At 40.9% G+C, this 20,698-nt stretch overlaps 3 protein-coding genes across 5 annotated transcripts in view; 2 read left to right on the forward strand and 1 right to left on the reverse strand.

Moving 5' to 3' along the window:
- Window positions 1–1,005: 1,005 nt before the first annotated feature.
- Window positions 1,006–6,853, forward strand: LOC110984589 (chymotrypsinogen A-like). 2 transcript variants are annotated; one of them, XM_087130023.1, is made up of 6 exons: window positions 1,006–1,321; window positions 1,825–3,397; window positions 3,954–4,038; window positions 4,185–4,383; window positions 4,772–5,043; window positions 5,152–6,853. In XM_087130023.1, the coding sequence occupies exons 2-6, from the start codon at window positions 3,215–3,217 to the stop codon at window positions 5,511–5,513; spliced, it is 1,101 nt and encodes a 366-aa protein (XP_086986149.1). In that variant the 5' UTR covers window positions 1,006–1,321; window positions 1,825–3,214; the 3' UTR covers window positions 5,514–6,853. The 2 variants fall into 2 exon arrangements, with proteins under 2 accessions (XP_086986149.1, XP_022101041.1); XM_022245349.2 differs by having other exon boundaries at window positions 1,006–3,397.
- Window positions 6,854–9,541: 2,688 nt separating this feature from the next.
- On the forward strand, window positions 9,542–18,511 carry LOC110983050 (uncharacterized). 2 transcript variants are annotated; one of them, XM_022243212.2, is made up of 10 exons: window positions 9,542–9,775; window positions 10,566–10,702; window positions 12,808–12,862; window positions 13,120–13,416; window positions 13,552–13,615; window positions 13,762–14,034; window positions 14,147–14,413; window positions 14,727–15,005; window positions 15,325–15,585; window positions 16,484–18,511. In XM_022243212.2, the coding sequence occupies exons 2-10, from the start codon at window positions 10,572–10,574 to the stop codon at window positions 16,813–16,815; spliced, it is 1,959 nt and encodes a 652-aa protein (XP_022098904.2). In that variant the 5' UTR covers window positions 9,542–9,775; window positions 10,566–10,571; the 3' UTR covers window positions 16,816–18,511. The 2 variants fall into 2 exon arrangements, with proteins under 2 accessions (XP_022098904.2, XP_086985904.1); XM_087129778.1 differs by lacking the exon at window positions 9,542–9,775 and adding an exon at window positions 10,086–10,339.
- Window positions 18,078–20,698, reverse strand: part of LOC110981869 (tolloid-like protein 1) — a 57,922-nt gene continuing 55,301 nt past the window's right edge. Inside the window, exon 19 of the mRNA XM_022240277.2 lies at window positions 18,078–20,552. Within this exon, the coding sequence (XP_022095969.2) occupies window positions 20,448–20,552 (105 nt within the window). The 3' untranslated portion in view covers window positions 18,078–20,447. The remainder of the gene's footprint in view (window positions 20,553–20,698) is intronic.

The following is a 20,698-nucleotide window of genomic DNA, read 5'->3' on the forward strand; positions in this document are numbered from 1 at the left end:
CCTAAATCTGCGTCTGCACGGCAAGTTTTTCTCTAAATGTGAAGACCTTTCGCACCATTAAAGTAAGTGAAGAAAACACCCCCAACGAGGCAGCCTCGGAATGTACTTTGTTGAACTATCCAACGACTCTGCATATTGGACTTCCTTATGCCGACGCGGTCAGTCTGTGATTCCTTGACAGCGCCTGGTAACGGTTATCAAAACCAACCCGTTTCCGTCAAAAAATAGAGCGTCCAGGCAACTGTTGAACTGGCTGCAAAAAGAACAACAATCGATCGTAAACAGAAAGGTATAATTGAATTCTGTTGACAAGCCTTCACAGGGTCTCGTTAATAGGGGTGGTAAATATTACGAAGCCGTAATAGTGCATCAGAAAGCCGCCGTATGCCCAGATGCTACAACCCTATTATTGTCAATAATTTCTTCCCACGCTTGAAGCAAACACTGCATTGTCAATCATTATACAACGCCGTTAGTACCTGCTTCAACCACAATCCTTTGTCGATTCTGTCCATTCCCCTATCTGCAGAAAGTTTGTGCTGAAGGGAGTTAAGTAAATGTTTGTGGAATTTTTCTCGTGCCATTTTTTGCTCTCGCTAATCTGATTACGGTGGCACACTACAGAGAGAGTGTTTGTGCTTTCACGGCCTTTCATGTTCCATTTTTTCGTACCTTTGAAATTTTGGAACATGTCCAGGTGTGGGCACCTTTCTTCCAAGAACTGGAATAGACAGCATATTTTATGAAAAAAAAAATGGACTTTTTGTCATTTCGTCTATTTGCTTTGAATTGGTTATAACAGCGAGAATATACCGAGCAAGATATGGGACGAAGGGTACCCCTCCCACATTTCCAATCCCTATACACACTCTAGACTATTGTTACCTAACACATCCCCCCGTCTGTAAAGAATTCCTGAGATTCCGATCAAACAATGCCCAACACAAAGGTGAGGAGCGCTCTCTGTCCCGTATCTTGCTTCATACGAACGAGAATTATGATAGCGCACATGTGGACAGATGGCTTTCTAATTGATCGCACCTCCAATGTTTTTTCCATTCAAATGTTTGAATCTAACTGGACTTTTCAACGATGGACGGAAATCCTTTTTATGTCGTTACAGGTGATGTTTACGGATCCGGTATCACGTGCTCACACATCTCCGTTGAAAAACGGAAAGAGGAATTCCTGGAGCCATGTTCCATCCAGCCCTCTGCTTGGTTCGACTCGAGGTATCTTGAGGTCGTCCTGGAGGTGGTGTCTGAAGGTTCCTCGAAGAATCCAGTAACGACGAAACCACTATCACGAAGGCATTGGTTTGGTATGTTGTCAGCGATGGGCGGAGGAGGGTAAAATAGCTGGTTTCAAATGCAAAGCCAGTAACTTCCTGCTGCAAAAGTTTTAGAAACATATTCCTGGTAAACTGGGAACATATTTTATGGCATGCCATCGCGGGATCAGAACGGGTCATTTTGTTTTTCTTGGTAGACAGAACTCTTCTTTTCAGCTGGCGGTCACATGCTTCGAACACCCCACGTTCTGTGTATTAAAACGAGTCGTTATCCTTTTGTGAAGTGTCAATTGTGAAGGTCTATGCCCGCATCCTTTGCAACGTAGCAACTGACGGCACTGAAAAAATTGCATTTTAAAGTTCCAATTCAAACTAAATAAGAATAGATGAATAGTTTGGCAGCTTAAATTGTGAAAAACGAGCAGGCTTCCGTATTCAAAAGAGTTCATTTTGCCAGTACACACAGATCGGGTTCAAAAGTTTCTAGGGTTAATTTCTGAAACTAAATGTATATACACGATCCTGTCTGTCAGGTACGTGTTGGTGGTCTGTTATTAAAGGTGTGAACTTTGACTGAACTGCATCATCCCACGGTAACTGTACCTAGCAGGAAAAGCAATGCAATAACATGTGCTATAAATGTGTGTGCCAGTTGAAGAAGTAAACTTTTTGTTTGAAAAAATGACTGGAATGTGAACGAGGGGGCGATTACAGTAAAGGACTTTTGCGATAAATGGACGATTTGTTTTGATGGCGAGATTGAGTAAACATGATTTTGATTTCCACAATTCGACATCGAAATATTAAAGCAGCATCAGTCGAAAAATATGCCAACAGGCAAGAATGAAACTGGCGTGTTTTACAAACAGAAAGGGACTTTTTTCACTAAAAATAAACCATTCAATATTTCCACGGGGAAAGGGGAAATGAAGTGCAGATTTAAAGATTGACGTCAACGTTACAAACATTAAAACACGAAGTCATGTTTTTATACAAATAATCATGCGACGTTTTCGTAGCACAAAATTAATGTTCACGAATGAGTCGTGCTTGCCGGAGTTGAGCTTGAGAACGAATATCGCCGATTTCAAGTCAGGAGACTTTACGCCGAAATCGCGCTCCTGTTGATGTGTACGCATCCCCACGGCGCATTTAGATTGGACGAGGTAATTTTCGGCTATTATCCATTCACGCCGTAATCTGATAAATGAGGAAACGCCTTTAAAAGTCGGCCCTGAGTGCGACTGCTAACGCCTTCATTGTCAACTACTGTGTTAATGTGACACCGTCCATACAGAATCCAAGGATGCTCCGAGCATTAGCGGTTAACATTACCATCTGACTCTTGTGGACAGAGATTATGGTTTGTAGCCAACTGAATGAGTGATCCCAAAATGGCTTTAGTGGGAATGGGGTTTACGGGAAATTTAAAACTCCACAGATATGAATATTTATACAGTCACTGACCTAATCCGAGAATTGCCGTCTGGTGTGGAGTATAAAACCCTATTGTCAACCTCTTGAGCGACAGAAGGAAATTGGAGTTCATAGCTGGGGCCTGTTACACGCGGTTGAGTGAACTGATATTACCCTCTAACACATACTGGCTGTATCAACTTCGTTATCGACACTAGGACTGTTGTGGGAAAAGGCTTGGTTTGGGAGTGCTTGCTGTACGCATGTTTAATGGACTGAAAGCGCAGAGAAAGCCACAAATCAGACTTAGCTCCCTGTATGTCAACACAGAGCAGGCGGGGAGATATTGACCCGTCTGTAGATTTGTCGTCAGAACAAGCTGAATTTACTCGCATTTCAAGAGCCTTTTCATAGCAAGCGAGCCAGTAAGACTGTCAACGATTCATCAAGGCGCGTCAGCGTGTCAACTTGTTTGCAGAAATCGCAATTTCACGGGGATTTTCGAGGATGACTGGTCGTTTTTTTGCCGTGACCTCTTCTTCGCGGGATGCGTTCCTTGTGTTGGCCGTTCTCCTAGTTCTCGCCATCAACATGTCAAGTCTGGTCGGTGTACAAGGCCGCGCAGTCAAGATCAAGACTGCAAACAAGCCCCAGGCGACGGATGGAAGCCAAGGACCTAACGACGAGAAGGTGAGTAGGCAAAATGAAAGTCATCGCGGGTTCATGTTTGTGCACGTTGCCTAATTTTCTTTGTTGACAGATTCATGGCAGTAATAAATCAGATGCCGATTGCTGACGTTCGTATTATGTGGCAATCCATGTTTACACTTAAGGAACATCATATCGTGTTATGTATTTTCGCAAACCACCCTTCCTTGCCACAACGTCGCCTTTGCCAATCTGATCGTGCCCCTTTTGGCAAATTTTATTGCATATCGCAAGCTTCCGATTAGCTGGTCAATTTTGTTGAGGCAACCACGCAATGAAAATACTTCTGTTTGTTTGCTGGGGTTGTGGGGCATCTCCAAATTAGTAGGGCGTATCTGTTATAAAGCAATTGATTGGTTCACTTTAACGGCTCAAAGTCGCTTCAGAGGTTTGTTTACTTTTTGCTTTATTTGTATTCCTTATGAGTGAAGAATTCCGCGAACGAATAGTTTGGTCTCGAAGCTATGTTCCCAACTTTTTGTACTGTTCAGTTTGTTATTAAAAGACGAATGCCATATTTCTATTTGTCAACACACAGATTTTCAACGCCAACATGCATGCCAAATCTGCAGGTGGCGGCATCGTCCGTGAAGAAGAGGCACTATTGACCGGTTCCTTAACAGGTAAATTAATACACCGCGTTGCAGTAGTTTTGTTTAGGGCGCGCACCATCAGGTGAAGACACCATCTGCATTTTTAAACTATAAAAATGGTCATCAAACACGCCATTATCTTTACCACCATTGAATTGATTTACTCGATTATTCAGATGTCTGTGGTAAGCGACCCATCCTTCCACCGAGACAGAACGAGAGTTCCACTCGGGTTGTTGCGGGGATCGAATCAAGTAATCGCTGGCCTTGGCAAGTCGCTCTGGTTAATAAGACATCCGAGGAACAGTTCTGTGGAGGAACGCTGATTGGAAGAGATCACATATTGACTGCAGCACACTGCTTCGACAGTGGAGAGTAAGGAATTCATCATTCTCAAGATTTGCGTTTCATCTTCTTCTCTGCATTGTCAAATTTACCATTAAACATTCGTCTGCTTTCATAATCGTATTCGTTATCAACTTCATTGTCAACATCACTACAAGTACAACTGTCATCACCATAGCAACCGTCATCATTCTTTTTTCATCATCTTATCATCATTTTGCAATGTTATTATGATCACCTGCATCACATTGATTTTATCACTGTATTTCCCATTATTTAAATCGTTGTATCTTGAAGAAAATCCCAACACTTTTACTTCCTATAAATTATCTTATTCATCTAACATTAATCTTCCTATTGACATTATAAAATCGCGGCACTATTTTACTCGAATTAAAAAATCATTTGTCATATTCAGATGGCATGAGGACAATATCATCATAGTGTTGGGCGAACACGACCGTTCAAGACCGGAGGGCACGGAGCAGCGATTCGCAGTGGATTGCATCCACATCCACAGCCAATACGTGAACGGTGTTCCGTACAACAACGACATCGCCGTAGTTAAACTCAGAACAGCCCCGGATAATGACGTCATTATCAACGACTATGTAATGCCTGCGTGTATGCCGGAGAAGAATGAGTTTCAGGCTGGAGATACGTGCTACGTCACAGGATGGGGTTATACAAGTAAGGGCAGAATTTTATGCTGGATATTAGAATAGACTGACTTCTCACACATCCCCATATTTTTTCTTTATTTGTTTGCTTTACATATTATTGTCCTGTCACCATTAGATTTTTTGGACTTCACCTTTGGACGACGACCAGATATCATCAACCAAGCACGGCTGCCTATCCTCAGTCGCAAAGACTGCCGGGGCGCCTATGGTAGTTTCATCTCCAACAGAATGATCTGCGCCGGGTACCTGGAAGGGGAACGGCGGGCCGATACGTGTAAGGGCGACAGCGGTGGGCCATTAGTTTGCCAGCAGGTGGATGGAAGCTGGAAGTTGGTTGGAGTCACCTCGTGGGGAGAGAACACCTTTTGCAACCCGTCACCCAGAGACGCCGTGCCAGGTGTGTACACAAAGGTGGGCAAGTATCGGAAATGGATCACAAAAACAGTCGACATGAAGAAGTGTCAAACAAGAAGCTAGTTTTAAAGGACCAGTTTTTGTCTTTTTCATCACGGATAGGCCATTAACCTGAAAATGCTGCTTTGTGATTTGCTCTGGTGTAGTTATTGCGGGGAAACTGCAACAGTTCAAAAATAATCCTGGAGACTTCATATAAAAGCTCATATCCTGAAACGATATAAAGAAAAATGTCTGCAGATGACGGATCAGTCCATTTTAACGACTGGAACCCTGTTCACATGCGACAGATATTGTCGGCTACATGTTGCAGTGGGTTCGTTAGGGCGGAGTGAAATGCAAAAGAGTGAAAAGCTTATTCATAAAAGGAGTGAGTAAAAACACTTCAAAAGGGTGAAAGCCACTCTTTGAAAAGTGAAAACCACTCCAAGATGCTGTTTAAAGGACGATTTGAAAACAGATTTTTGTGGCTCCTCTTTTAGAATGATTTTCACCCTCTTTTTTGAGTGGATTTATGCGGGACTCGCTCTTTGTGAGAGTGATATTTTCACTTTTCTGCCTTTAGAGAGTACAGACTCACACATTGGCTGAGTTCGGGCGGCTTGTTCTCCTATGTTCACGAATCGCTCGATCTGTTGTTTGTTAGTCGGCCGCTCGAACACCGGGAACGTACAACCGGTTCTCGCTGATTGTTGCATGCATCATGGCGGCATCCATGTGCGTTCTTTCAGAGTAAACTTTAGAAAGCTGGGCTGAATTCTTTTCTATTTACTTAAAAAGGAACATTCATTTCTTTGCTATGGAAAATGATTATTGTTATTTTTGTAAAACTTCCCATTGTCTCCGGCTTTGTGAGCCATCTGGCTATTTTTTACGGCTGTTCAAAAATCAAATCTCACGAGTTTTTCCGTGTGTTCCTGTAAAACCCTGACGAGGAGGTAGTGTGTGATCCTGTTCCGGGAACAGTGTTCTTGAGTCATGTTCCCGCCGTTCGAGCGCGAGAACAAGAAACCCGTGTCAAGAACAGGCCGCCCGAACTCGACCATTGTGTACATGTGCATTTGTAAATAACTGCCTTTGGCCCTGTACCTACCTCAAGAAGGTCTACAATCCTACTGTAAAAACTATTGCTTTATAAAACATAAGGAGTGTAGATATTTCAGCTATTTATTTAAGGTTGTACGAAACTGAAATTAATCCAAGTCTTTATATTATCATCTGAATGTTTTATATGTAGATTGCATTATTTATAATCATACTTATTGCTGGCATTTGTATATACGTAAAATGAATTATCGCAAATGGTTTCCTGTTTCTACTGTGAAATTGTTCTAATTTGCTGCTTGAATTGCATCTGAATTGAAAAATTAAGAGAAATAAACTGTAACAAGCACGCCAGAACACTTTCATAATTGAAGCTGATTTTGAATTGGCCAGTATGGATACTGTTATGCGAGGTCAGAAATGGTCATTGCATCAGTCCTGATATTGAAGAGAGTCACTAACATTAAAAAAAAGAAACATAAACATATAGGCCTATTCCAGCCAGAGAAATTTTAAATAAAGGGATGGCCTGCTTGACCCTGACAACAGGTCAAGAGTAAAGATCACCGTAGTGAGACACAGAAACGGTTTCCATCGTATCTTCTCATTTTAGCTAAATATTGGTTTGGAATCGAAACGCAAGAGGTCATTGTCGTTTGAGATACGAAAAAAATCCAGAAAAGACATTCAATACTTGAATTGATTTTGTATCAACTTAAGAAAATTGGTTTTTAAAAATTCAACGAAAAGTTTCATGAAATTTGGTTTAAAATGTTTGCCTTCAAGACCCGACGAGAAAGAGGGTCCAGCGGTCATCAAAGACAGTAGACTCTTCCTAATGAAAGTATTGCAGTGACGTGTCCTTTCGCTTAATAACTATAGTTTCCCAAGATGACAAGGGATAGAATTTTAGCGAGTTTCTTCAATAGCGGAACCAGTTGTGACGATATCGCAGCCGCGTACATTCTTCAGCGCTGTGCTCATGTGACGGTTTTGTGGTTTTTATCTGACTCACTTTTCCAGTTCCTATTAAAAACTTAACAGAATCGTGACTTGGCAAAATTAACGTCAACAATTCATAATTTCCTTGTTTGCAACAACACTATTAAGTGCGAATGCTTGAAAAACGCATTTTATGAGGACAAAATCACCTTGGCTAGGTCGTTGTAGAGCAAGCGAAAGTTTCAGAATCCAGTGGAATCTCAGCTATTCAAATACTGGCACGTCGGAACCGGGTGGGCCGGGGGCATTATTGGCTAAAATGAAAATATGGTGGGGACCAGCCCCCCCCCCCCTTAAAAAGTTGTGTAATTTGCATTCTCGGAGTGGATGGTATTTGTTGCAATGTGTGACCATTTGACTCAGATCACATGGGGAAAATGGATATTTTAATATTCATTTTCAACCAGGATCTTGCAATTCCTGCCTCTCTCGCCCCTTCTCAATGACGACGACAAGTCCTCACTACGTAGTATCCATATTATTTCTTGCAGTACATGACATAATGCCATAGAGGGTCGTTTGGTACTAAGAATAATACGTGCCTGAAACAATATCAGAAAGAATTTTGTCATTTTCTTTGAATCCGGCGCAATAATAACAATTTTGATAATATAGTTTTAGACAGTTAAGAAAGATGCTGAAGCTCCTTATTTCAGACTATAGATCCCTGTTTCTGACTATAGCAAGCATTCCTATACAACCACAGTCCTTTGAAATTTTTCTTGTAATTACAGTGTGGTATGTTGCATGAACATATAAGTGTGAGGTTAGCCTAAGCAACCTAAGCGCTGGAAGCATTTTGTGTTAAGGGTTGCCTTAAGCTGCGGATTTATTTCCTCCGTCGGTTTGACGTCGACCCCTCATTTCTCTTTCTTATGTCGCCTTCCCTTCCATCTCCCCATTGCATGCGCCAATCCACTTCTATAGTAGTTTTATTGATTTGTGGGAAAGAACACTGTAGCCCATTGTTGGAAAGTTTCCCTGCTTAACAATTGAACACAACGACTTGAAACTGTCCTGCCACTGATGATAAGACGATCTTCCCTCCCACCATTAAGACGAGATCAATTAAGTGTGCGTAATACAAAGCAATCTCAAATTCCGGAAACAAAATGTTGGCAGTATATAGAAAAACACAGAACAGTGAACCTTTGTTGCCAATAAAAAAGAAACCTTTTATGTTTGACTCAATGACCGAGTAGGAAAGAATGCTCGGTCAGATGTTACAATGGCTCATGCCAATTCTTCGTGGCTATTGGTGGCTTGAGGGCGCTGTTTTCATTCATTATGTCAACTTCAAACAAGACAACCCCTCCCCATCCATGATCGCTATGACTTTGAATAGGCCGGAATCGAATTCATCGTCGCAACTGACTAATACAAAAATGAATAAACGCTTGGAGTACAAATCGGTGTTAAAAAATGATGCCCAAGAGAGGAATATATGGAATATCAGTCTCTTCTACACAGAAGTCAATCGACTACATTCCAAACACAAAAATGACTTCATTAATTACTTCAAAGTCTCGTCTGCGTTGGAATAACACCCCTACTTCGTGTCTTTCAACCCCGTCCCACACCCCACGGTTACATCAACCTCATGAAGGAACAAAAAGAGGCAGGACACGTCACGTTGGCACGTGGGCGCCACTAAGAGTTTTTTTTGGGGGGGGTCAATCACTCATCAGCAGCAAAATGGAAACTATGCACCGTGGAATGGGGCATATTCCGGGTATTTAAAAGAAGTTAATGACTTTCACCCCCTGGGACTTTTGTACCCAATCTGGAATCTGGTTGATTTTAAAAACTTTGGGAGCAATTCTTCTTTTCCACGTCGTTTATCTCCACCATCTCAACAGGATGTTTCGAACGCAAGTTAATTCTGATTTTCCCTCCACAGTAAGACTTATTCAAGTCTACGTTTTTAGCGGCGAATAGTCGAGATGAATAGCACAGTTCAGGCAAGCGAATAAGAATAATTGATTATGTAAAGACTCGGTAATCTTCTGGCCTTAGATTCTTCTCGAGATGTTTGTGCATAGCTTCTATTGTCCTCCTGTATTCCCAACAGTGGTCTCCCTTCGACTCGGGATGAATAAGTAAACATGACCCCAGAGTAGACCAGGACAAGAGATCAGGCGACCACGTATCTCATGGATACGAAGGGTCTTCCCCACTAACAACCTACAGGACAGCTTGTAACTGCAGAACTTCTTGAGAGTCTTACTAAAACGGGGTATTTCTCGACAAAATTTGACAGAACATCTTATTGCTGACAGGTAAGAAGACATGGAGCGTGTGTAGACGGCTGTTGTCTGAAGGGGCAAAGTCTTTGAGTCCGCATACCGGCATTCTGTCCACGAAGCTTATGACGTGCTGCCACAGAATATGCAATGACACCACATCTTTCCCTTTTTAACGAACATGTTTCATGAGAGTGTATATTTAAATAACCCTTACAGTCCATCTTTGTGACCAGATTAGTACCCACCAAAAGATACTAACTGGTAAATGGGTTCAAAGTCCGTCAAAATATTACAACGATGCTTAAACAACATCCCTAGCAACGCCTTAGCAACAGACGCTGAAGGCGGGCTGGTCATGTGCTGTTATGTTATTCGCGAAGTAACTTTGAATCAGCACGATGTACGTGCTTGATTATTTTTTGCTCTATGATATTAAGGCTATGACTTCAGAGCATTATTTAAAATTGCCAAAAGCGATTGTCAAAAACAAACGTCTGTTGGTCATTATTTTGCGACGCTCTGTTTGGTGCGTATCAATCTTTCAGAATTTAGTAGATTAACTGTAAACTTCAAGCCGGCAGATTTCTTCTTTTCGCCGTACGTATTGATAGTTATGTTTATTCATTGTGGTATAGACGCCAATACCTTTCATGTATTGCTACGGACAGTCACCCCCTCAATTTCAATATTTTCGAAAAAATATTGTTTATGAGTGGCTAAGAGATTTATGCCGTTTGAAAGATTTGCTTGAGATTTTGCCCATTCCCATTCTTCGATGAGACCCTGGAATTTCCAGTGTGTCATTATTTCTCTTGGTTTTTAGGACAAAATGCCGCAGCCAAAGGGAGACCTCGTCTTATTCGTTGTCCATCAGAGACAGGATGACCCAACTGAGATAGTGGCTCACCTCGTTAAGCCCAATGGCTTGGAAGATCTCAAAGCCTACATGCTGGAAAGCGGGTGAGTAAAACCAACCGTCTGACAGGCTTTTCAACTAGGCTTTTTAACTGCGGTTAACAGGTTAAAGCTAAAGTAGGAAGCTCTAATTTGCTCCGAATAAGCCAGTTTAATTCAACAGAACTTACCCAAAACGAAGCACGTCCAAGATCATGAGGGAACAGCACTAAGCGCGCGAGAGCAGCAACATCATCGTGGCCGAACGCCGACTCGCACACGTGCTCTGCCTCCCATAACCTTTTTCATTTCAGTCATTTCATTCATTATTTCGCAGGTAAAATTTAAATTGGATAAAACAAAATAAGTAAAAAAAAAATACAAATAGTAAAGACATAAAAAGACAAAGTTTAAATATAGCATCAAACCTTATAAAAAGACTAAGACCCAAACACCAAAATAGTTGCATGCCCCTGCGGGATTACTAACAAGTGAACTAAATCACTATCAAGTAGTTCTCCCATAGCATGACTAAAAACGGTACACTGCAAAGTCGCAAACATTTTGCAGACTCACTTTAAAACACATAATCCCAAGGGCGAAGAGAATAACCCTTCAGAGTATTACACAATCCTAAAGTTTATGGGATAATGTTATGTACTGCACCATATCAACAAGAAAAGCAAGGAAGGCACCCGACGGTAACTAAAAATCTAAGAACAAAACAAAACTCCCACAAAACAAACTCCAAAGAGACAGTCGACAAGAAACAGGTGACCTTACAGACGAAGAAACACAACCTCTGAGACATACAAGTAGTAGAAACAAAACAAACAAAACGGGACAAAAAGTAAGACAAAGGGAAGGACAACAAACCAACAGACAGACAAACCGTCTGCCCACCCACACCAGACAGACAGAAGACAAACAACCCAACAAACAAACGTACAGACACCCCAACGACCCAGAAAACAAGCAACGACTGCACAAACATACAAACACAAACCCAGGTAATATACTTAAGCAGTTACAAAAAAACCCATGCGATTAAGAGAAAAAACACCCAAAAACAGAGTTCAGGAAAAAGGTTAAGCGAAATCCCATCTGTATAAGGGCTCCAGATGCCATGTAGTTCACACCAGGAGTCAGCCAACGTAGCCTCAGTTTGGCAATGAAAGTGTTGAGACCAAAGATCAGGCTATCTACAACGTCTGCAGGCAGGGTATCCCACAAACGGGGGAATCTGACAAAAGTGACTCGTGAAAAGCTATAGTTCTATAATAATGATGAATAAATTTAACATCATCAATGTGTCTAGAATTAAGACCGATATAGCTCTCTGATTCAATGTCAAATTTGCTATAGATACATTTGGCTACAAAGACGACTGCCAAAAAGTTTAGCCTATTCGTTAAGTAGGACAGACCCAGCTTGGAACTATGGGTCGAATACTTTATTAATGTCCCGGCTGGAATTTGGCAAATGACTTCTAGGGAGGCCCAAACAGGAACGAGTAAATCGCCTTTGAACTCCTTTCAGTAATATTCGTTGTGAAGGAGAACTTGAGTACCAAACTGGGGCAGCATACTCGAGAAAAACCACAACCATACTCGGGTGGTACTCGAACCCACGACCTCATGCTTAACCACTCGACCACCAAGCTTCCCAGTGTTGGCTGGCTGGTTCGAATCAGATGTAGCAGCAGGTACCGCGAACAATCTATTTCAAAGATGGATTTGCGCCGGGGAGATGTACATTCAAAATGAAATCCTAAGTGAATGTATCTTTATACCCAACTGAGGAGAGAAAAGCTCAAGAAGGTTTCTGATTAAGATGAATTGGATAAATAAACAATGCCAATCAAAGGAATTATTTAAATCCAAACAAGCCAAAACCTGTTGCTGTAATTATTCTAATGTTTGAACCGGCTACATCCCGAAATATCTGTGGTTGATCAATTAAGACGTGTGCAAGGAAGCCCTGGGTTTGAATTCCAACATGGAAGCTGTCTTATGAATTTGTCCTGGCAAACTCTCGCACGACTGGGTGTAAAAACTACCTCGGTGAGCGACAAGCCTAATATGTTAATTTATTTCTACCTCCCAAAAATTGTACCTGTAGATAGTCAATGGATCCTCAAGATACACTTGACATGTTCCTTATCTTTTTAGGTACAAATTGTGTGAATCGACCAGAACAGAACCCTTTAAGGCCATGACGGGTGAGGTAGGCACAGAGTTTTACAATGGTAATCGCTGTATTACATTTGAATTAACATAAAGCCCATAACATCATTCCAAATATATATTCTTTAATTTTTGAAATCAAAGTGATTTCCAGAGAGGAAGATAGAACGCCTAGTTCAGACAGCAGATTTAAAATGAATAACAGCACCGTCCACGGTTTCTCTGAGTATTGTAGTTGTCAAGCCAGCAGTGAATTAGATGAAATTTATCCATACGTCTTTAAAAAATTATTTTCAGACATTTTACATCCGTCTCATTGGAGATTTGATCGTCAACACTTTTGGTAACCCCAGTTACCGAAGGGATCGCCTCCAACTCAAATGGTTACGTAATCGAGTCAACCGTAAGGACTTTTTTGTGGAAGGTGTCTACCGAGGGCGTTTCCAAGCCGACTACTCGGGGAAGGTCCTCCTGCATCGACTTACGGTGCATGCTGGGACGATTAACCGGGGGAGTGGGAGGCAGTTCACGCTGAATAACCTTGAGAGTATTCTAGGAGATGTGGTGTCGTCATCAAAGTTGATTATTCCGAAGGTGAGAACTACTAATTCGGAAAATTGATTGAGATTGCATGCAAACTTCTCATGTTTTGATTTTGTATACCCTTAAAGTTTTCGACAAAGGATGGGAAATCGTCACGTACATTAAATTTAAAATCGTATCTTTCAGGAAAGAGAGGATCCCGCTCCTCCAGAGATCCAAGAAAGTTTCACCGACGAGGAAGTCGTCAAAGGTGACTTGCTTTTACATTCGGTCGAATCTTTGTCGGAAACTGTCTTGCTTTCGTTCACGAGTATGACACAGTTTATAAAAGTTGCTTTTATTTCAAAGCATGGAATTTACGACTCCCATATTTTCGGATCTTTCTGACTCTTCTAGACGTAGTCCTTCGAACCATTTCAAAGGATATCCCCAAGGACTACGTGGTTCCCCTCGCAATGCATCTCTTTGGTTTGTCAGAGGTGGAGATCCTCAACCTTAGTCTCCTCCCGCATCATCGTGACTTTGATGAGCAGCGGTACGCCGTCTTAGAGAAGTGGATGCTGACGAGTGCGGAGGAGGCTACGTTTACCAAGCTGATTGAAGCATTCAGGGCTGTCAAGATGACATCTGCTGCCATCAACCTCAATAGAAACTTGCTGACCAATGAACGTAGGTTTCAATGAATTACCCATGGTTCCGTTTCGGTTTAGAGCAAGTATGATAATAACGACTTCCATGACAGTGAATTAACTGAATATTTTATATTTTTCTTTTAATTTAGGCTTGAGATCCATTGCTAAGGGCCTTCCTGGTGATCTCCAACCCCTAGCTGACACTCTCAAAGTCGATCTTGAAGAATCTCGGCAGAACTATGTGGACGAGCTCAACGACCACAAATTTCAGATCTTGTACAGATGGCGGGAAGACTCATTCGAGACGCTCAACAAGAGGGCGTCTCATACTAAGTTGTTGCAAGCAATGCGCAAGTGTGGCATGGAATTAGCCGCTGACAGATGCACGATTATTAGCTCAGTGGATGCACGTGATGGTAAATTCATTTGCATTATACAGGAATTTCTTGCTCCATGCGTGTGAACTCAAAAGTTTAACAAACTTCAAAATACCATTTGCCAAATTGTACAACAACCTCTCAAAACGTTTGAATATAGCCTAGCCCGAAATCACACCTTTAGTTTACCAAAGCTTGATTTAGCCAATTCTCTGTAAGGATAGCTAGGTTCAAGGAAAATAATTAGAAATGAAATTAAACTATTCTAGCCTCAGGTACAAAAAATGTCCCTAATAGTTTTATCAAAAACTAGAAGCCTCAAAATATCAGATTTAAATCCTTTTCCTCACAGTTGTTCTACTTCGCATCATCTCCAAAGACGCCAGCCGCGAAACCATTTACCGCCTGGTGCGTCGGCTGGGCTTGACGGAGGAACAAATCGACGGCTTCACAAGAGAACACGGACAGGACTTCAACAAGAAGCTGTTCCTATTGAACTCTCTAGTGGCTTGGAGGGACAGTGACGGGAAGGGGGAGGGAGCGCGGTTTGAGGACCTCATGTACAAGATGGAGGAGGTTGGACTGAGACTGAACGCCGACATCTTGGATGAAGAACTCGTAAAGGATAAACGTGAGATTTGTGTGCTCTTTTCAACAGAGTATCTTGGAATAATTGTTTGAGAACAAAGGGAGGGGGGTAAACCAAACTAAAGCTTGATGGCACTCTGTAAAACGTCAGCTGACATCAAGAATTTCCAGGGCCTATACTCAAGATAAAGGCTGTAGGCCTACGTATTCTCAACACCTCAAACTTCACGCCAAACTAGTCCAATTTTGTGGGTGTGAAAATTTACAAGACATTGGCAATAGGCTTGTGAGTGTCATTGGGCTTTAAAAGACAGGGAGGACTGAGAAAAGTAAGCTACAGCCGTATTCCTCTTCGTCGTCAGGTCTGAAGTTTGCTGCCTCGCAGATCGAGAACGACATGATGCAACCACTGGCCGATAAGCTCAGAGTCGACACCAAACCCATGATGATACAATACGACGGCGACTTCATAGCCGAATTGGGCTACAGACTGCTTGTGCGCTGGAAAGAGACGAGGGGGAAATATGCCTCACACACCGAGCTCCTGAAAGCACTTGAAAGCGTCGGATTGGGCGCAGTCGGGCTGGATGTGGATAAGATGGGATCTGTAGACATTTCTACAGGTTTGTTGATAATACTTACAGTATCTAAATCGCAATTAATAATTTTCAGAGCTCCCTTTGATATCTAAAATTCATTTAAAATGTGTAAAGTTTATTTTCCAACATTAACGTGTGAAATTCAAGATGATCAGTGTAGACGTAGTAGTGTGATTGTTTTGCTTTGCTAAATATAACTCCATTACTCACTTGAGAAAAATTCTTGTGTCGCTAAGGAAGACACTGCTTTATTGTGTCTAATAGTGCACTGGTACAAAGGCATATACATGTATGTTAATTTTGGTTGGGTTTTGGAAGAAATAATTCCACTCTTCCTTACATTCACCTGGGGCACATTTCTTGTGTCTCTGAGCAGGACACTTGATGGAAATAGTTCCCGTCTTGATTACATTCACCTGGGGCACATTACTTGTGTCTCTGAGCAGGACACTTGATGGAAATAATTCCCCTCTTGATTACATTCACCTGGAGCACATTTCTTGTGTCTCTGAGCAGGACACATGATAACATTTACATCTCTGCGAATGAGCACATGGGTACCAGGGGCTGTGCAACTTAGGTTCAGTAAATGTTAACTGGTGACTTTTTTGTTGACAGGCTATTGATAAAGATGTTTTTTTTTATTTTATGTTTTAACTGACTGTAGGAGATTGGGCTAGTCTGCCCCCAATGTACCCTGTTCCTCCATGTCAGAATTTGAAGTTTTTAAGTCAAGAAAATTACTCATTCCAGTTGAGCTTCCCTACCCAAAAATGAGCCCTTTCCCAAAGTACAGTCTGTATACAGAAACTGCAGTTATTCTGTTGGTTTTGCTTATTTAAAGAAAACTGTTTACCATCCCAAATGCCACGATTTCTATATACATAATCTATTAGGTAATCTATTACCAAATTTTCTGCAGGTGCAATGTGCGATTTTTGCCTCCGATACGTGACCAGCTGGATCCATGTCAGCCGGGCCCACGAGTGGCCCTCGGTGGTGCAGAACATCCCATCTAACATCACAGAGGGCTTAGACAGGCGCACAGTAGACCTGATTAAGCGACAGCAGCGGGACCCCTGCGACCAGATGGCCCGTGCCCTTGCAACATGCCGTGACCGAGGCGTGTTCAAGACGGCAGGGGCACTGGTTAACCGGCTGGTTACGTGCGGGTTTGAGAAGGCTGCCCTCATGCTGCTGGACGTGTCCAGGTCACAGTATTACTGCACGACACTGCGGCTGGAGGACGTCTAGCATACTGGATTATGGCACTGTACTCTTGGAATACAAATACAGGCACCCTTTGTTGATATCAATCAAACAGTGGCAGGCATGGAATGCGTCACTGTTAATAAACTTACAGTATTTCAGAAAAGTACAGCCCTACATCAACATTTCATGAGCATATTGAAAGAGGGAAAACAGCACAGTATTGCTTCAAAAGAAATAAGGCCCAGCTGGTTTTAAAACTTAGGCAATGAAAAACAAGTAATTTGACTGTTTCCTGAACATCATGGTGCTTATAAATGACACTGACCTATGCAGTGACTCCTAGGAACAATGGCAAGATGTTTCCAGGTCAATGTGGCCAGTAATCACAATTTGATTGTGCCTGTCCAGTGAGAAATCACTCTCCAATACTGGTAGCAATACCTGAATGGAACACTCTCCAGATGTTGGACAGCCAAGTTTTGCTTTGATGTGACAAGATTTGCAGTGTGACTGCACCCTGTTCACCACTTAGCATTTGTAAATTTATTTCCTAGTGGAAGTGTTTTCATTTTTCATGAACAATTCTGACAGTCATTACAAAATATTCCTGACAATCATTACCCAAATTTACTTTAGATATGAACCATTAATTGAGCATAGGATTGGTGAAAAGTTAACATACGTGCAATTTTTTTCTAGTTTTTCAGTGGTTGACAAAACTTTCTTACCTTGTGGAAAAAGTAGAATTTAACTGTTTCTTTTAAAAACTGTACTGATCAGCCCAATATATAACTGTGCTTTAACTTTCACACAAGTCCTTTCTAAATGACGAGTTTGTGAGATGGAATCTAACTTTGCTGCTGAAGTGTGTAAAACTGATGCGCACTCCTCCAGACGTTTTGAAGATCATGTGAACACTTTTGCAATAAAACTGTACAAAGGTTTGAAAAGAACAATTTGTGTCTTGTTTAATGAAAGGAATTTAAGAGACTTTAGGTCTTGAATGAAGTTAAATATTATTTAGGTTCACTAGAGACCTAAAAAGCAGAAGTCATTAGCACAGTGGCACTCTACACATTCTGAACTCCAATAGACAAAGGCCTTTTAACAAGTCACAGCATCCAATTGGATGAAGAGGTACATGCATTTAACATGTGCATCTACCACAGTAATGAGTTCCTATTTTGGTAATCAGATAAGGGTGTAACAGGGGCGGGGGCTACTACGACAAGGAGTAGGAATAGCAGCTTTGAAAGTTGTGGACACAGACAAAATCATGTTAAGGTGGAACTTCATGTCAGATGTATGTATAATCTGAATTTAATGGTTGAAGCTTTCTCTATGAAGTCTCAAAGAGTTTTCAAGAAAGTTCCTTAAAACTGACGATCTAAAGCAGAAGTCTAACTCATGTACTACTTTCAGTAAGCTGCCTGTCCTGCTTAGTTCACTTACACATTCTGGTGTTTAATTTCTAACAAACAATTCTACATGAACTTTTGCCACAAAGTTGTACATGAGTTAGAATAGCAGGAAAAAATGTCTAATTCATTCGTAAAGGACCACTTTTACGCATCTTCAACAAAACACTAAAATCTGTTAAGAGGTCTTCGTGGAAGCTATGATGCACTTCTCTACTCTTGAGCTAGCACTACACACTAAAAGCTACAAATACATGTAAGAAAAGGATTAACATGAAATTTGACAGTCACTTAATAAAACTACGAGGACAGTTCTGCAACCTGATGTCTTGCTTTGTCCAGATTTTTGCATAGTTCAATGTCCTGTTGTAATATTCAAAGGTGTTTAGATAACCTTTCAATAAAACAATGTTTGTGGTAAATAATACATATACATGGAACACATGATCGGACAAATACTGTAAAAGATAAAAATTGATAAAAAATATAAGTATTACCAATAGTGAAATAGTATACACATGATGAAAGCATGGTAATAACTTCATGAGTAAACATGTATTGGGACATGCTAATAAATGCCCAATTTTTAAGGAATCTTTCAAGACCGAGTTACACTGATCTGCGTTGCCTTTCAAAACCCTTGGATCATACTTTATCAATGTTGCTGTTCTCTGGAGATGGTTCAATACTTTCAATGCTAACAGCCAACCCCCCATACACCACTGAAAGGGGAGGAAATTTGCTCAAAAGAGTAAAATCTATATCAAATTTTAGCGACTGACTATTTAAAATAGTCTCAATCAATTGAATCTCACAACTTCTAGTTCTTTTCCTTGCAGTCTAGTTTTAACTCTGTTTGATATTTATTACATAAAGCACGGCAATTTTTTTTCTGAACAGACTGCACAGAACATGAATCACAGTTGTACATAATTTTATGCAGTCATCATTCAACCATTCTGTCTAAAATCAAAAACTTTTTAAAGGAATTATGACAGAAGCATTCCTTCCAGACCTGTAATATTACTGATATCCTGATACTTGTGACCCGACTTGTGTGTTAATTTGTGATTTAAAGGGTCCATACAATGCCCTTTGTGTTTAAACTCTTTAACTTTCAAGCTGTTTTGTGCTCCTTTTAAAGTTTTTGTTTGTGCCTCTTTGATTTTTATACTATGCAAATTTCTGTGAATTGTGCACCAAAACCTGCTCCACCGTTTGATATTGTTGTTCTAAATTTCAATTTGTAAGTTCATATCAAAAAGCCAATAAGCAACCCTATCTCAAAATTGTTTTCAATGAACAAATTTTGAATACACAATTGGAGCAGAAGAACCTGTAAATTAAGCAGTGCCTTCCAGGACTGACATCACAGCAGTGCCCTCTGTTGGCCACAAAAGCATGGCAAATTTTTAATGTTTACAAACAATTTTCAATTACAAACACTTTTAAACACACTTGACATCAAAAGATACTTTCAAATGTTGAGGGAGAGTGTTATGCCACACAAAAAGTGTTTCTCTGTAAACATTTTTCATATTGCGGCTGATTTGTAAATGACTGGATTACAACGGTGAAATGAACAATATGAATTGTGCAAATCTGATGCAAGGGCAAACCACATATTGAAAGTTCTATGGAAAAACCACCCACTAATGAATTCAACGACATTCTATCATTTACAGAATTCTTGTGAATCCTTCATTCATCTTCCAATTCTTATTCCCCTGAATAGACTGTTTCACTACATCAGGGACATTTCCTTCCAAATGCTTGTTTCAAGCAATTCACTCCTTCCGTGGAGACACATCACTTGTGCATATGATAATACTGTTTGTAGTTCACTTGAAAAATATTAAAATGATGATAAATTCACAATGTTAAATGTATTGAATGCATAAGTATTTAATGCACAACAGAGTGCATAACCTTAGTACAAATGGTACATCCAAAAATCCAAATACCTATTGGAAAATGTATCTCTTTAAAGCAACATTCACACATGTACTTTAAATGGACCTGTTCTTTCAGACTGAAGTCTCATTTGTTTACTGCCAGCTACGTTGGCTTTGAATTGAATTAGTCGTGAATCTAACATCATAGCTGAATGCCCATCTCACTTCGTATTATTCCACAAGCACTGGCTTGGAAAAACTTGATTAATTTGAAACAAATTAAGAAAACAAAGACAATCTTTGACACCACCACGTCTAAAGCTTGTGCCCGACCTGGTTACTGTAAAACTTGGACCAAATTTTAGCTGATTTGGTATTCAGCATAGAAACCTTTCTTGCTGATGGTGTCATCTGACTTGAAGATGAGACGAAGGGTCTCCCCCTCGGATATGATGTCATCGGGAATCTAGTTGGGCAAGACCACAGAAAGGATGATTTCTCAAGCGCTTGTGAAATGAAACAGGTATGAATAGACAGAATGGACGCCGATTTGGCAGAAATGTATGCCTTGTGTAAAATGCACACAATCTATTTTGCTGCACAGTTGACTTC

Source organism: Acanthaster planci, linkage group LG19 (genome assembly GCF_054643075.1).
Source record: "Acanthaster planci isolate LZ-2023a linkage group LG19, COTS_SCS, whole genome shotgun sequence".
NCBI classification, from domain to species: Eukaryota; Metazoa; Echinodermata; class Asteroidea; order Valvatida; family Acanthasteridae; genus Acanthaster; species Acanthaster planci.